Source organism: Colletotrichum lupini, chromosome 7 (assembly GCF_023278565.1).
Source record: "Colletotrichum lupini chromosome 7, complete sequence".
Taxonomy (NCBI): Eukaryota; Fungi; Ascomycota; class Sordariomycetes; order Glomerellales; family Glomerellaceae; genus Colletotrichum; species Colletotrichum lupini.
The window spans coordinates 2,901,616-2,916,674 of NC_064680.1; the positions used below are offsets into that span (position 1 = coordinate 2,901,616).

The following is a 15,059-nucleotide window of genomic DNA, read 5'->3' on the forward strand; positions in this document are numbered from 1 at the left end:
TTCGGTTTTGAGTTGTACTACTTGTTTGGCGTCTATAGTTGAGATTTGTGTTTTTCCTTTGGTAAGGTTTCATATTACCTCACCTATCCGATGAGTGAAACAAGGAGAGAAAGGGGGGGGGGGGGGGGGGGGCAAAGAAAAAGGGAAGAAAAAGAATGTCTGAAAAAGACGGTATAAAAAGCAACGGGACTGGATCTAGAAACAAGTTTCCCCCCCAATATGAATGAAATACAAACCCGGATGAGAACATTTCTTCTTCTGTTTGAATTGCAGTGTGAAGGTATTTATCGAAGATGAAAAATCAAAGAAAACAAATGAAAAATGACAACGATATGGGGACAAAAAAGTGTGTTTGGCTGTTGGCTTGGGTCTGGGGAGGAGACGATGGTATCGGAATCTGGGCGCCGGGTCCGCGACCGTGCAGACGGGACGGAAAGAATGCAGAGTGGAGACGGATGAGCTTATTCCAACTTCTTCGCAGCCCGTTCTGGCAACTCTGGTGGGCTTTGTACACGGTACTTGACCCGGTGTTTCTGCTTCGTACCCGTAAGTACCGCGCTAAGAGACGGAAAGTACCTGGGTACATGCGTCTGTGCGGGCGCGGTGCTTTACCTAAGCCTCACAGACTCCCTTGGAACAACGGGAATGTTGATTCGATCTTGGATGGAGGAAATGAGCTCTTGGTTTTGCTAGGACTTTTTTTCTTTTGCAGATGTGAGGGTTTTTTTTTTTTGCGGTTAATGTATGACTCGTATGTTTGATGGCGTAATGTCCTGAGAAATAAAATGACAAACCTCTTTGCGTGTACCTGGCCGTCGAACGTTGAAATTCTCTCACGGGGGGCGCGATCGAGTTTTGCCGTCTGCTTTTTTTGGCCTCTGCAATCTTGCATTTACAAGACAGCAATAATTTCGAGAAGCATACAGATGTCGGAAGAAGAGAAGCAAACGTCTCGAAAAGACTCAAGTGAGGTGGAGAGAAGGCGGTGGGCTGTCGAGCAGGAATGATTATTTAACACGGAGGGGTTGGGAGATTGGAAGGAGGACGGGACAATGACGACAGAGGTCATACTGGGACGCACATTGGAAAGCTTCAAGGTTCAGTAGGAATTCTCAATCTGAGAAAATTTCTCCTCTCGTGGCTGTTCCACAGACGAAGCTTGGGTTCGGATTGAGTTCTTTCCTTCTCTTTCTCGATTTTTCACTAGCAAAATACGTTTTCTTTTTCAGATTACTGGGTATATCAGGTGGTGAGATTCCGTCATTGTTGGATCTCTGAGCATTCGGTAGTGATGATGGATCTCGGAGGGACGGCATGCGTTGTACAAAATGACCCTTCCACCTCTATACCGCGTCTGGAGGAAATCGTGGGCTTTACCCAATTCCTCCCTCTCCTCCTCCTCCTCCTCCTCCTCCTCCCATCTCTATACGCACCAATAACACAATCAATCTTGACCTCCCTCCCAATCATAATGTCGCCCTCATGACGTGCTTTACCAATAGTAACAGAGCGTGGGCCAATAGTCTTCTCAATATGTGTATAAATCCATGGGATCTGGCCCATCAGGAAAGATCCCCGCCTTCTCTCCCTCGTTATACAGAATACTGAACCACACAGATACTAGTCTTCTTCCTCTTCATCACCACAGTAGCCTAGACGAGCCACACCCACCAGAGCCTGTGCATTCCCAAAAGCTTCAGTTTTATTTTGTCAAAAACTTGTTGTGGGTCATCGTCGATCTCTTTCCAGTCGCGATCTTCTTTGTTTTCATAGACTTGGGAAATCAGGTGCAATTTGCTCACGATACCTTGTGAACCCCTCCGGGACATGAAGACTCTCTAGTAGAAAGCTTTGAGGAGGACAAGCCCGGCACCCCTCATGGTTTTGATCCGGCAAGATTGTGGAGGGCATCCCAGTAGAAGCCACTTGTCCCAACCTAAAACTACATATTTTACACAGAAATGGCACCTGCATACAGACTCCCTTAACACGCAATTTGAGAGTGCTTGTTTGGCTTTACATGACCCAGGGCCCCATGAAGGGAGGCATAAGGCGAACTGACAGCCTTCCATGTTGGCGAATGCAACGGCAAACGGTGCGTAAAGAGCGAAGGAGTTAAGATGGAGAATATCGACATGGGGTTTTGAGATTTCGGACGGAACTATTCAGAGATTGACAACAGGAAGCCGGTTCAGATGGGTTACATATCATTATAGCCACCTGATGCCTGGAAAGCATAGCAGCTGAATTGGGCCATGTATGTAGGGCGATTGTAATATTCTGGATATGATACTCGAGATTGTGGACTTGGGACGCGAGTCTCTTGAATGTTGGAATGACAACGCGTCTTGAGGCAGGAAGCAAAGGTGGTATTCGTGATGGAGTCATCTGAAGTGGACATCGATATTCAGGATCATCTGCGCCCCTTTCCCCTCTTCTCACTAATAATCTACAAAACTCAACAAGATGAGATTACTCCTCTGAAAATCTAAAAATCCTTGCTCGGGAGCTGACTGTCTCATCAACCCCGTTATTATCCACTGTAAACCAGTATCATATGATTCTCAGTGTCGAGTGCCCCTTCTCCTGCATCATCATCGCGAAATCCTGCTGCTCCAGCATCCGCCCATACTCCCCCGCCAACCTCCACCGTGAGCCCAATCGCTCGAGACACCGCTTGATGACATTCATCTCTTCCTCACACTCGAGCGTCCCTTCCTCTCTGAGCAGCCAGGCGAGGGTATTCGCGGCGCCGTAGAGCGCGTCCAGAATCAGCGGGCTCACGCCGCCAATGTCGCTGCCGCCACCGCTTTGTCCGTCATTGCGATTGTGGCCATGACTGTTCATGCCCATGTCATCATCAACGTCACCGACCCTTTCCGTCCGCGAGACGAGAAGCAGTAGCTCTTCCGACAACACAGCAACGTCTTTGCTAATCTTCAACAAGACGTCAACGGAACGCGCCTGCTGCGCCGTCTCCTCGGGGCTCTTGAGGCGGCCGTCCGGACAGGCGGGACAGCAGTAGAAGTCGTGGAGGAGGACGCCTGCCGAGAGCAAGACGCACCGTGACGGCAGGAGGGGTAGGGATAGCGGCTTGAGCCTCTGCGCTGCCGTAGCTCCTGTCGTGGGGGGCTGCTGTTGCAAGTACTCCAGGGTCGAGAACAGCGTCTCCGACAAGGCGTTCGCTTCGGCGATGGCGTCGGCGGGCGAGGCGTGCGGGTTCTGTTTGCGGTCCGAGGTGACTTTACGGACGTGGGTTATGATTTTGCCGGCGATGAGGGCGGAGCGGCAGAGGGAGGAGAAGGGGGAGGGTGGAGAAGGGGGCGGGGAGGTGATGTTGTGATGGGCCACGCGGCCGACGCGGCCTTCGTCCTGGATGGGGCACTGTATTAGTCTACTGCGGTTTCTCGTCAAGGAAAAAGGAAAAGAGGGTTCATACCCATGCTGAGTCGTCTACGGGATATGTCTCGTTATCTTGCGGTTCAGGGGAGAGGTAGCGTTTCTTGTTGCCGAGGCAGATGATGCGGTCGAGGCTGATGATGGCCCACCACGTCCGCGATCGCTCCTCCAACTCTGTCCACGTTGTCTGCTCTCAAAGTTAACAAAGCTGTGCCGGCGCTTCCAAAAAGAGAAAGCTTTGCAGAAACCTGATACGTACAGGCGAAGCCAGGATAATAGTCCCCTCGTGAGACCCAGGCAGACCAAGGAAATCAGCATACCGCACGCAGGCAGCGACGGTGATCCACGCGGCCGGGTAGAGGGCGTGGGCGTACTCAAAGTAGGCGATGAGCGTCATGGACTGCAGTACCATGAGCGACGTGGCGCCGCTGTGCTCCAGCAGGGACATGAATCGCTTGGCGGCGCGGTAAATTGCCATGTGCTGGGAACCACCCGCGAGGATGTCCGTCGGGCTGGTGGCCGCGAGCTTCATGGCGAGGAAGAGCATGGCCAGGTCCGGACCGCCTTGGCTGAGGGCGGCGCCCATGTTCATGCGCTTCTTGGAGACTATGGGGAGCCAGGTGTGGATTGTGGTGAAGTAGGCGTTTACGGCGTGTTGGATTGCGTGGCCGTCGCCTAGATGTTGGAGGACTTCCTGTAGATATGAGTTAGGCTCAGGAGGCATTGGATGAGTAAAGCCAATAGCTTGTAATGAAGATAATTTTCATCAAAAAGCTTCAACGAATGCGATGTAGGGCAATGAGATCAATGCATTATTTAGCTTGACACGTACATTTGGAATGTCGATGACGGGTCTCGGGAGAGATTGGTTCAACCATTCCGTGGAAGAAAGATCGAGAAAGGCATCTGGCGGGTACTGAGCCGAGGCTTGCTGTTCCCAGAGAGGTTCAAGTGGCGTGAAGACTGATGCAGCAGACGGTGTTTCCTCCATGCCTCCCCCAGCAGCGGACCCTGACGCAGAATTTGAGTTGGATGCGGGACCAGGACCAGGGCCGGGTGTACGTCCGCTACCACCGCCCCCGCTTGTGCCTCCGGAAGATGAGGACGCAGGCGTGCCGCCGCTCCCGGCGGTGTTTAGACGGCCCTCGAGCTCAATGAGCTTCAGCTGCAGGGCTGCAAAGTCGTCGGCAGTCGGGGCGGCCGGAGCGGGCTCACCGTAGTCGCACCGGCGTTCCATGCGGGTGCACAACCCGCACGCCGGGCGTGCCTTGTCGCATTTGCGCTTTTGTCGCTTGCAGCTGCCGCAGGCCAGCGGTGCCTTTGCATCTGTTGCGTAGCGGTCTCTGGGCGTGAGGAAGAGCGACATGTTGCTGTCATGAGAAGGCTTTCATGGCGATTTGACAGTTACTTGGAGTTGTGAGGATAGCGGGGGCGGGTTCGGGGAGGGTTCAGTGGGCTTTAGCGATTGAGGTGCCCTGAAGCTAATTTTGTTCAGGGGGCGGTTTGCTGACAGACACCACTAAATTGGGTCATGCAATCGGGGGTTTTCTGGGAATAATCAATTGCGAAAAGCTGCTCTCTTTCTCAAAAGTAAATGGTCTTGTATTTTTTTCGTGCTGCGATGGTTCGTGAAGCCGTCATTCAATCTTGAAAATCACCGAATTCCGGAACGCATGTAGTTGTTTTGAGCACCGGGAGTTCGGAACCTCAGGGCCGATGGACGTTGGTTTGGCCGGGCTTGACGTTGGATTAGCCGAGATTACGGGGCCGATTTCCCCCGTCGCCTCACCGCCAGACCCCACCCGCCGTCACCGTGGCAGCCAGCAATGTAAATAGTTCTATGAGGGGAAAATGCATTTGAACACGACGTTTCCGATGTAGTGGAGACAAAATCCATGATCACAAGCGGGGCTGATCACCATTGACGATGCCTACTAGGACCACGCAAGTTCAGCTGTCAGATAGCGCAACTCAGGAATTGCCTGAGCCCATCCCACATTAGGTAATCCGACTTGAAGCAAACAGCCGTGAGTCCGTGACAGCATGGATCATGTCGAACGATGGTGGGGTTGGAGATTCCCTGTCCCTGTCAATGGGAATCTCAAACCGACACCCGCTCGCCGCATCAGCCCCAGGAAACGCAGGTCCAACCGTCCAGGATGGACCCCTGTGCTAAGCCCCAATGCCCCCCTTTAGCTGAGCTGGACAACGAGGCGGGCAAGCGGGCCATCACCACGGCGCAAGTAAACATGGCCCCAGTGAGTCAATTAAGGTAAACCTCTGGGAACTTTGCTGTCCCATCTCTTCTTTCGCCTTTTCAAATCTCCTTTATCCCAGCTCCCGTCGTCGCTTGTCTGTCGCAGTCGCAGTCGCAATCACAATCGCTGTGTCTCTCGTTCTTCCGCCTCCCCCGCACCTCTCCCCCGCGAAACATGGCCGATTCCCCGAGCCGCTCCGGCAGCCTCCGAGTCCGCCGAACCCGCGGCGGACCCTCGCGAAACTCCTCCGCTCGCTCCTCGGCCGCATGGGAGGACTACTCCTACCTTCACCCCTCAGGCAGCTACCAGCAGCAGCTGCCGCAGCATGCGCAACAACAACTCCCCCACGCCCTGCGATCGGCGTCGTCGCGATTCTCCCTCAACGAACAATTCGCTGCCACGCGACAAGAATACGAGTTCGGCGACGACGACGCCTCCTCCATCCTCGAGCGTATGACGCTCGCCTCCGACGTCGGCGACGAGAGCACAATTGCCGTGAGCACGGGCGGCGGCGATGCGACGCAAGACATCGATGGCGCCGAGGGCGACTACTACGACTTGCTGTGCCTGGCCAAGGACCCGACGCTGACGCCGGATCAAATACGGCGGGCGTACCACCGGCTGCTGCTGTACCTGCACAGGGATGGCTTGCCCGAGAACCTGCACGGCGTCGCGCAGCCGTACTTCAACCAGGTGCAGAGAGGGTTCGAGACGCTGATTGACCCGTACCGACGGGCGCTGTACGACGCGAGCCGGTTGCGGGACGTGACGAGTGCGCTCGACGTGCCTCTTGACGAGGACTACCGATATGCGTACGATATGTCGCTCAAGGAGCAGCTGCGGCAGCGCGCGGCCGACGTGATGCAGACGTCGTCGGATCTGGGCATCCGGTTCGATGCGACCAAGGCGCTCCGGCGGGGGTCTGCCGTGACACCTCTCGACTTTACACTGAGTCACTCTGTGACCGTTGGCCTGCCGGTGCTGGGGCGGTGGATTGAGAGAACGGCGGCACCGAAGGCGCAGCGCGTCTCGTCTACGTCGAAGCGGGTGCCTTCGATTGCGCTCAACGAGAGCGACGAAGCTGGTGTTGACCAGCCCCGGGAGTCTATGATCTATCTCCCGCCTCCGCAGGTGACGTTGACCGGATCTGTGTACGGCATCGTAGAGGAGATCTACCGGGTCCCTTTGCCACTTTTAGCCGATCGATACCAACCATTACTACCTCTGACTATTCCCCGGAAACGAATCATCCAGCTGGCAGAGCAGCGCCCGTGTCCCCTCATCAGCCTCAAATTCCGACAGGATATCATCCACAGGACAGCTGAAGACCGCATCGCAAAGACATCGATTGAAGTAGAAACAGAGGCTCTCCCAGAGGCATCTCTAACAGCTAAAATCTCACACCCAATTCACCTACCAAACGCCCCCTATCCGATAGTACTCGAGGGAAGCATAAAATCAAGCCGACCATGGACGCAATCCGCCCCCCGCATCGGCCTGGGGATCCACCGCTGGACGGGCGCCGGCACCGCGTACGCAATCGCAGACAGCGGCGACTGGAGCGTCTGGCCCGGTGAGACCATCAAGCTCTTCACCGACTTCTCGCAAGTGAGCAAGAACCAACTCCTCGCCGAGTTCCCCATGAAGACATCCGCGAGCTTCGAAGTGGGGTACACCACCTCGCCCGAGCGCGTCCCGTCCACAGCCCACGAGGATTCCCCGCGCGGGGAGTGCGGTATCCGAGGGCTAGACCACGAATCGGCAATCGCCAACGACGGCTCGTGGACCGTATCCGCCTCTTTGACGGCAGATACCATCGGAGGCTACCTCCGCTTCGGCAAAGACCTGCCTGCACTCCTCTCGGCATCTAGCTCGAACCCCACCGCCCCGACCAGACTCGAACTCGAACTCTGCACAAACACCCTCCTCGACCGCCACCTCGCCCTTCGCAACCTCTGGCCTGTAGGCCGCTTCTCCAAACTCGGCCTCGAGCTCGGCGTCAGTCTGCACAGCCTGCACCTCTCCCTCTACTGGTCCCGCCTCAGCCAGCGCCTCAGCATCCCGCTGCTCCTATCTCCGCGCGCCGAGTACACGCCCACCGTCTTCTTCTACGCGGCTGCCGTGCCTTTACTTGCGTTCGCCGCGCGGCACTTTTACTCGTCGTACTCTGCTTCATCGGGGCGGGCAAAGCGCACTCGCGGGGGCCACCTTGGCGAGGCGGATCTGCAAGCCTACATCGCCCGCAAGCGGGCTGCGGCGGATGACATCGCCGTCGTGCTTTCGGGCGCCGTGGAGGCACGGCAGCGCGTGGAGCGGCAGCGGGGAGGACTCGTGATTCTCAGCGCGAAATTCGGCGTCAGGGGTGAGGGTCAGGTTGGCGACGGGGAGGGCGAGGGCGATGGCGATGGCGACTCAGACTGCTGGGCCGCAGAAGAAGTCGCAGACGTCACCATCGCAGTAGCAGCGCTGGTGGAGGACGGGAGGCTGCGGATCCCGGCCGGGGTGAGAAAGGCCTCGCTGCTGGGATTCTGGGATCCGGCTCCCTTGCGGCGGAAAGCGCTCCACGTGAGGTACCTGTGGCGCGGGAGGGAGAGCACCATTGAAGTCGCGGGGCGGGACGAGCTGGTTCTCCCGCCTGTGAAGAGGGATTTATCGTGATGTTTCTGGCATTTTGTAACTTTTCATGAATGTGATGTATGATGGCATGTGGGAGATGATCGATGCGGCATTAGTGGAGTCGGGGAAAATGGGGGAAACCTCAATGGGTGGGGTTTTTGCATGGGGATGGTGTTTTTTTTTTTTTTAAGATTTGTAGCAAAACTTTGACTACTTTCCACCCGGAAATGAACATTTAGTATCTTAATGTCGTTGAGGGCGCTGAAAGATGCTTTCAGCTCCTTTGTAATATAAGGTAGCTTCTAGGGTGAACAAAACTGCCATACGCCGTAAGCGGGAGTAAACCACTGCCTCAGGTCTAGTCAGTAGCATAAAAAGCTTCCTCGAATGAGGGGAAGAAATCTCATTCCTTCAAGCTTTCGATCAATTGAGCAAACGAGGCGGTCACAGCCGTTCTGCCACATTCTCCACAAAAGACGGAATGCCTTACGGGTTGCGGACATTTAAGCATCCGTTCGCGAAAGTGAATTGCTCCGTGTAGTGGTCATGAAGCTCATTTGGAGAACCCCACACTGAGCAGCCTCACACACTTTCGGACGAACGTCTCGGAATACGACCAAGCTCCGGTCCATGCGGAAGCTCCGTCATAGCCTTTACACCTAGGGCGCACGCGCATTGCACCAGGGAGGATTGCAACATTAAAGTGTGCGTCGCTCGTAGCAGGAAGCAGAATCACCCCCACCGCTAGGCTATTATTTGAAGTGGGACCCAGGGGACAGAGTTGTCAACTGAGTCGAGTTGCCAATCAACCTAAGTGCCCGCGTGTCACCATTCATCGGTCGCGCCGCCAATTAAGGTTTCTCTAGCTCTTCATCAGGTCACCGGCCCGGTGGTAGGTGGCGCCAAATATAGTCCTATGCTGTCTCGTCTATAGCAACACCAGGAAGCTTGCAATTCCAACAAAGTGGGAATATATTTCGCACTCCAAAGTCTAAATTTCCTATCCAAGTTTTCGTTTAGCGTCGCATCTGACTGACGGCTTTAGAACCGTCTTTTGGCCTGGGTAATGTGCTCGATTGCTGCTAGACTAGATACTCAGCAATTGACACTTCGTATTGATTACTAATTGACTCCACGTGTGCTTTGTCTCAAATTTGGCTCTCATTGTCTCATGTTGTCGCCTTTAACTGCCATCGGCAACCAGGTTTGGCGCTCTTGAGATGATGAATTCCGCAGTCAGCGGCTCAAACAACGTCCCACCAAAGTCCGCACTGACTCGCTCTCGACATTGAGGATAATCACTTAATTTGCAACACTTTCAGAAGCGCACGACTAATCAACCCCGAATCTACTGGGTAAATTGTAATGAGCCTTGCAAGTGAATGCAGCAACGATCCCCACAACACTATAGTATTGATTCTCAATCGTATATATACCACCATATTTGACAACTCATCCCACCGGCTCATCACCACACTCTTTACCCCATCTTTCTCTTTTACCAACACGACGTACTAACTACTGCATCCACTCATTTGATCCACTCTTTTGCAACCTAAAAATTCACAATGCTCCAATCATCATTCGCCGTCGCCTTCCTGGCCCTCGCCGCCATCCCCGGCACCCTCGCCGGCTGGAACGGCCACGCCACCACCCCGGCCACAAAGTGCTACAGGAACGAGATCTCGGGCTGCGCATCCGGACGCTGCCTCAACGGGTATGAAATGTCAAGCCTCCAAGCCATAGCTCACGCTCAGGTCAACATAGCTGTCGCTCAGTCCCGCTAACCTGATCTTACGTCTCAACAGTAACTGCGTCCGAAGCTGCGCCGCCGGCGAAGAGCAGGGCTGCCCTACGCTCTGCAAGAAGCTCACCATGCCGGAGGGCTGGTGTGCGGCAAAGTAAGTTTGCTACAGAGTCTACAAAGTGACGTGCGGGCTTCGTCTGCGCTCTGCTTGTGTAGAAATCGAAAGAAGAGTTCAAAGTGGCTAATCATGAGTTTTTTTTCTTGTTCTTCAGCAACTCTGGTGCTTGCTGGTGCACCCGCGACGACACCAAGAGCTTCATCGACGCCGATCGCCCCGTTGATAAGAGAGATGAGATCAAGACCTACCGCGAGACCAAGGCTTGAGGTGCAATAGTGGATTCGTGGCGACAGGGGTGGGACGTTCTCATCAATGATGGAGGGCGTCGAAATGCGCGCCTTTGGCTAGGGTTTGGGTTTGGGTTCTGAGATTTGGGGTTAAGCGTCCGGGCTCGCCATTGAGAGACTCAACATGAAAAAACCGAGACATGAAGAGCGACGGCGGCTAGTGGAGACTAGTATGCCACGTCTTCCAATCACAGACCTAACTCAGATTAGTAATACATTATTCAGCTCGGGACATCCAAGACATGGCACTTTGTCAAGATTTCAGGTGACTGAAACTGAAATGCTACCAACGTACTGTATAGCTACCTTGCTGTAGGTCTAACGGTCGCGCGAATCTGATTGGCTCACTACGTCTCGGTGTTTTATACTACTGTGTAAAGCACACTACAAAAAGATGGTTCAAGTTCGAAAATACCGAACAGAATGAATCGTACACAAAATCAATGCAGACGCCCAACGAACACGCACAATCAAACCTCCTGCAACGTAGTTGCTCCAATAGGCGCACCACTCTTGGGAATCAAAAAACTACTCCCCACAACTTTCCCACCCGCGCCCCGAGGCCCCTTCAAAACCGACGCATCAACGCTCACAAAAGACGCATTCGTCCACGTCGTCCCATCATTCCACGAATTCCCCGTCGCCGTGACAGTACTCACCAAACTCACCTGCGCACTCCACGAAGCCCCATTCACAGCCGCGACATTCCCCCGCATAGCCGAAGACGAACTCCGCATCAGGAACCCCGTATCCCCATTATTCCACGCCGAGTTCCTCTCAAACGTCAAACTACCCGGGTTCCCGTTATCAATAAACCCCTTCTTCCAATTCCCAAACGCGATACAATTCCGCACTACGTGATCCGCCACGGGGTTCCCCGTAATCCCCAATTTGAATCCGTTTCCATCCCCTTCGAACGGGCTGAACCCCCACCGGTTATAAGTCAAAGCACCCACTTATGGGCCCCCCCCCCCCCTTTTGGGCCCCCCCCAAAATCCCGCCTAGCCCCCCGATTAAAACCCTACCCTTAATATATAAACTACTATAATAATTACAAAAATCGTCTAAATGCATTTGTTTTTAGTATAATTATTAATTAATATTTAATAGTCTTATATACCGAAAATAAGCTCTAACGGGCTTTTAATATTATTAAAAACGGTCTCTTTATTAAGAGGGCCTCGGTTAAGTTTAGAATTCCTAAAGTAATATTTTAGAATTATAAAAAAGGCTATTAAACGAGGGTAAGGGTATTAATAAACCTTTAGAGGCTTCTTTTATAATAAAAAAACTAACTAGTTTAGTAAGTTCGAATTTAGTATACCCTAAGTATTATATTAACTTATTAATAAATTAGAAAATTCGCTAAGTAAGTTTTAATATTTTAAGGGGATACTAAACTATTTAAAAAGAGATAAATTAACGTTTTTATTAAAAAGAATTTTTAATAAAAGTTTAGAGAAGTTATTTAATAAATTCGTACCGTATTAATAAAGCTATAACTAATATAATTAAATTATAGTTTAGATTACTTAATATATCAGAGATTAGTAGTATTAAATAAGTTAATAAGTATAATATAAATAAGACTAGTATAATAAAGGGTAAGGGAGCTAATAGGCTAGTCTTAGGTATAATAAAGGCTATAATAATATAAAAAAAAGAGCTTAGTTCGTATATTTAAATAACGATTATTAAGTATATTTTTATTAATAATAAGTTTATTAAACTACTAATTATTTATAAAAAAGAGTTAGTATAATAGTAGTAGTTTTTATTTTAACTTAACCCTTACGATAATTAAAAGTTTATAATAATAAATAATAGCTAAATAACCGACGAGACTACTTTTTATTAATTAAAAAAAGTATTTTTATTATAAACTAAGACCCCCCTTATTAAGGAGCTTAATAAGCTAAACTAGCCTCGATTATTAATACTAAATAGGCATAGGAGTTATATAATAATAAAATTTATATAAGAGTACTATAAAAATAATATCTACTTATTATTTTTATTATTATACGCCTCTTATATCCTCTAGCCGTTAAATATAGTTATTTTTAATTTTGTTAAGTTTTATTATAAAAAGGAGCTTAGTAAGGAGGATATAATAAATAATTTTATTATTATTAAAAAGCGGTACTTTTTAAGCTACTACTAATTTATTTATTTAGCTAGTTTAATATTATTAAATATACGAAGTAAATAAAAAGTAACTAGACTATAGCTACTTAATATAGCTAAGCTATTTCTTAACTTAATAATCCTATTTATATAAGTTATACTATTTAAAAGGGGTATAAAAGCTAAGTAAATAATTAATAATATTAATAAACTATTTAACTAAGTATTAGTAACCTCTATTATTAACTAGTTAATTTTTAAAAAAGCTAGCGAGCTTAGTAACTATTTAAAACTATTTATAAAGCTTAGTTTAGATAATAATACTTAATAATTACTATTTAAAAAAATAAAAAAGGTATTTAGTAAATAAGCCTACTACTTAGTTATATCTTAGTATCGGATTAGAAGTCTAATTCGACTACGGTATATAGCTAACTACACAGGGGCTAATTAGGGGCCCTATTTATAATTATCGTAGCTAGCCTAACCTATAGTTAGAACCTCTTTTTTATACTTATTATATAAATATTTATATAGTTTAATTAATCTCTTTATTAACTACGGTTCGAACTAACTACTTTACAATAGGAATACTAATACTAATTAATAATTAAATTTTACTATTATAAATTAATAAAGTATCTTATTATATAAAAGAGACGACTTTTTAATACTATATAGGATAAGAGATTCGTATTAATTAACTTTATAAAAATAAATAAAAAAAGAGGTAATTCTTAAATACCGCACAGAATTAAGTAATTATAGCCCTTTATTACTTACGAGAGGTTAACGTTTACTATATTAAACTACGTTAATTAACGAAATTATTTAAATAATTAGCCTTTTACCGTCGCCCCAAATAGCTTTTTTATTAAATAACTTTTCTATAACTAGCTTATAATTAGAAATCAACTAGTTAAATTAATAAAAAGAAATACTTATATAATAACTACTTACCTAATTAATTAGCATAACGAACGAGCTTAATAATATAATATAAAAAAGTATTACGTAATTAAAAAAGGGGATCTTTAAATATAAATATTTTTATTTAGTAATAAAAATAATTTTATAAGAGTTATTAAGCTAAGAGATTTATAATATATAAAAAAGTTTATTGTTATAAAAATCTTATAAATACGACCTTAAGCCCGTAATTTAAATAACCTCTTTATAGTTCTTTTAACTACTCCCTAAGTATTATTTAAGAATATAATATAAAAAACGGTTTAATAAAAGAGGAGGGGATTTAGAGGTTTTAATAATATTAAGTTAAGAATATTATAGATCTTAGAAATTAATTTAAAAAAAAGTAACTACTTTAAAGTAGTCCTACGACCTCTTACTAAAGTTATTATTAACTTAAAAAAAGGCTAAAAAGATGAAGATTTAAAAAAAAAAAAAGAATTTTTTAAAAAGCTATTAAAGGGCTTTTTTTTATACTAATTCCTAGCGCGAGATTACTAATTTTAAAAAAATTAACTAAGTAATAAAAGGGATCGTTAATAAGTAATAATTACTTGACTATAATTAAGTTACGAAAAAGACTACTTAAAAAATATAAAATAGAGTATTAAGAAGCCGTAAAAAACAAGATTTTTAAAATATTTAACCCTACTATATATAAGTAATAAATAAGTATTTTTAATAAGTTTTTAAAATTTACGATTTTATAAAAAAAAGGGCTTGACTTCGTTAACTATACTTAACGACTTATATAGTTCTTAATAGCCTATATAGCTCTTTTATAAACTATTTAGCGTCTATTTTTAACTATTCTTACGGAATATTACTCTAAAAAAAGTAAGTTAAAAAAAGAAGCTATTTAGAAATTATAAAAAGTACGAGGCTTAAGAGGCTAGAAGTATATAGGATAGTAAAAATCGGTAATTAGTAAAGATCCTAAGACTAATTATTATATTTTTTTATAATAATATAAACGTCTACCGCTATTATTATAAAAAAGAACTATTAAAACTTACCCTTTTATATTGAATAAAAAGAGGATCTTAATAAGTATAATGGCTAGTAATTTAAAAAAGTAGTAGTAATTACTAAAAATAATAAAAACGAGAGTAATAGTAAGATAATAAAAAGAAGTAAGAATTTTTTAAACTTTAATAAATTCGTTAAGTAATAAAAGTACGGATTTATTATAATTAGTGCGCAAATTAAATATATTTTTATTAAAATTAAATACGCTAATAACTATTAATATAAATATAAGCTAGAGTACGACCCTTAATAAGTTAAAATAAAAAAGAAAAGGACGAAACCCGATCTTAAATAAAATCCTAATCCCTTATAAATAAGTAAATATTAACCCGGATTATTAAGGGACGTAAATATATAGAATTATAAATTAGCTTAATAATAAGTAAATTAATATAATATTAATCTATTTAACTAAGGTTTATAAAAAAAAAAGGGGCTATAGGGGTAACCCCTATTTTATAAAATCGTAAAGGATTTTAGTTATTAATTAAATAAATAGTTTACGAGCG

At 46.5% G+C, this 15,059-nt stretch overlaps 5 protein-coding genes across 5 annotated transcripts; 2 read left to right on the forward strand and 3 right to left on the reverse strand.

The window, feature by feature from the left end:
• Positions 1 to 195: 195 nt before the first annotated feature.
• CLUP02_13902 (uncharacterized protein) lies at positions 196 to 2,401 on the reverse strand (the record flags this gene model as incomplete). Its single annotated transcript, XM_049292838.1, has 10 exons — positions 196 to 258; positions 341 to 518; positions 624 to 695; positions 809 to 885; positions 950 to 1,090; positions 1,235 to 1,423; positions 1,456 to 1,554; positions 1,668 to 1,774; positions 2,063 to 2,161; positions 2,221 to 2,401. 10 exons carry the CDS (start codon positions 2,399 to 2,401, stop codon positions 196 to 198), a joined length of 1,206 nt encoding a protein of 401 aa, XP_049149984.1.
• A 152-nt stretch (positions 2,402 to 2,553) lies between these two features.
• CLUP02_13903 (fungal specific transcription factor domain-containing protein) lies at positions 2,554 to 4,765 on the reverse strand (the record flags this gene model as incomplete). The annotated part of the gene is made up of 4 exons (XM_049292839.1): positions 2,554 to 3,372; positions 3,440 to 3,586; positions 3,659 to 4,093; positions 4,232 to 4,765. 4 exons carry the CDS (start codon positions 4,763 to 4,765, stop codon positions 2,554 to 2,556), a joined length of 1,935 nt encoding a protein of 644 aa, XP_049149985.1.
• Positions 4,766 to 5,115: 350 nt separating this feature from the next.
• On the forward strand, positions 5,116 to 8,315 carry CLUP02_13904 (DnaJ domain-containing protein; the record flags this gene model as incomplete). Its single annotated transcript, XM_049292840.1, has 3 exons — positions 5,116 to 5,227; positions 5,596 to 5,657; positions 5,763 to 8,315. The coding sequence occupies 3 exons, from the start codon at positions 5,116 to 5,118 to the stop codon at positions 8,313 to 8,315; spliced, it is 2,727 nt and encodes a 908-aa protein (XP_049149986.1).
• Positions 8,316 to 9,841: 1,526 nt separating this feature from the next.
• Positions 9,842 to 10,404, forward strand: CLUP02_13905 (uncharacterized protein; the record flags this gene model as incomplete). Its single annotated transcript, XM_049292841.1, has 3 exons — positions 9,842 to 10,030; positions 10,097 to 10,174; positions 10,237 to 10,404. The coding sequence occupies 3 exons, from the start codon at positions 9,842 to 9,844 to the stop codon at positions 10,402 to 10,404; spliced, it is 435 nt and encodes a 144-aa protein (XP_049149987.1).
• A 491-nt stretch (positions 10,405 to 10,895) lies between these two features.
• On the reverse strand, positions 10,896 to 11,366 carry CLUP02_13906 (uncharacterized protein; the record flags this gene model as incomplete). Its single annotated transcript, XM_049292842.1, has 1 exon — positions 10,896 to 11,366. A coding segment is annotated over one exon (471 nt), but the record flags the coding sequence as incomplete, so codon positions are not given.
• Positions 11,367 to 15,059: the final 3,693 nt, after the last annotated feature.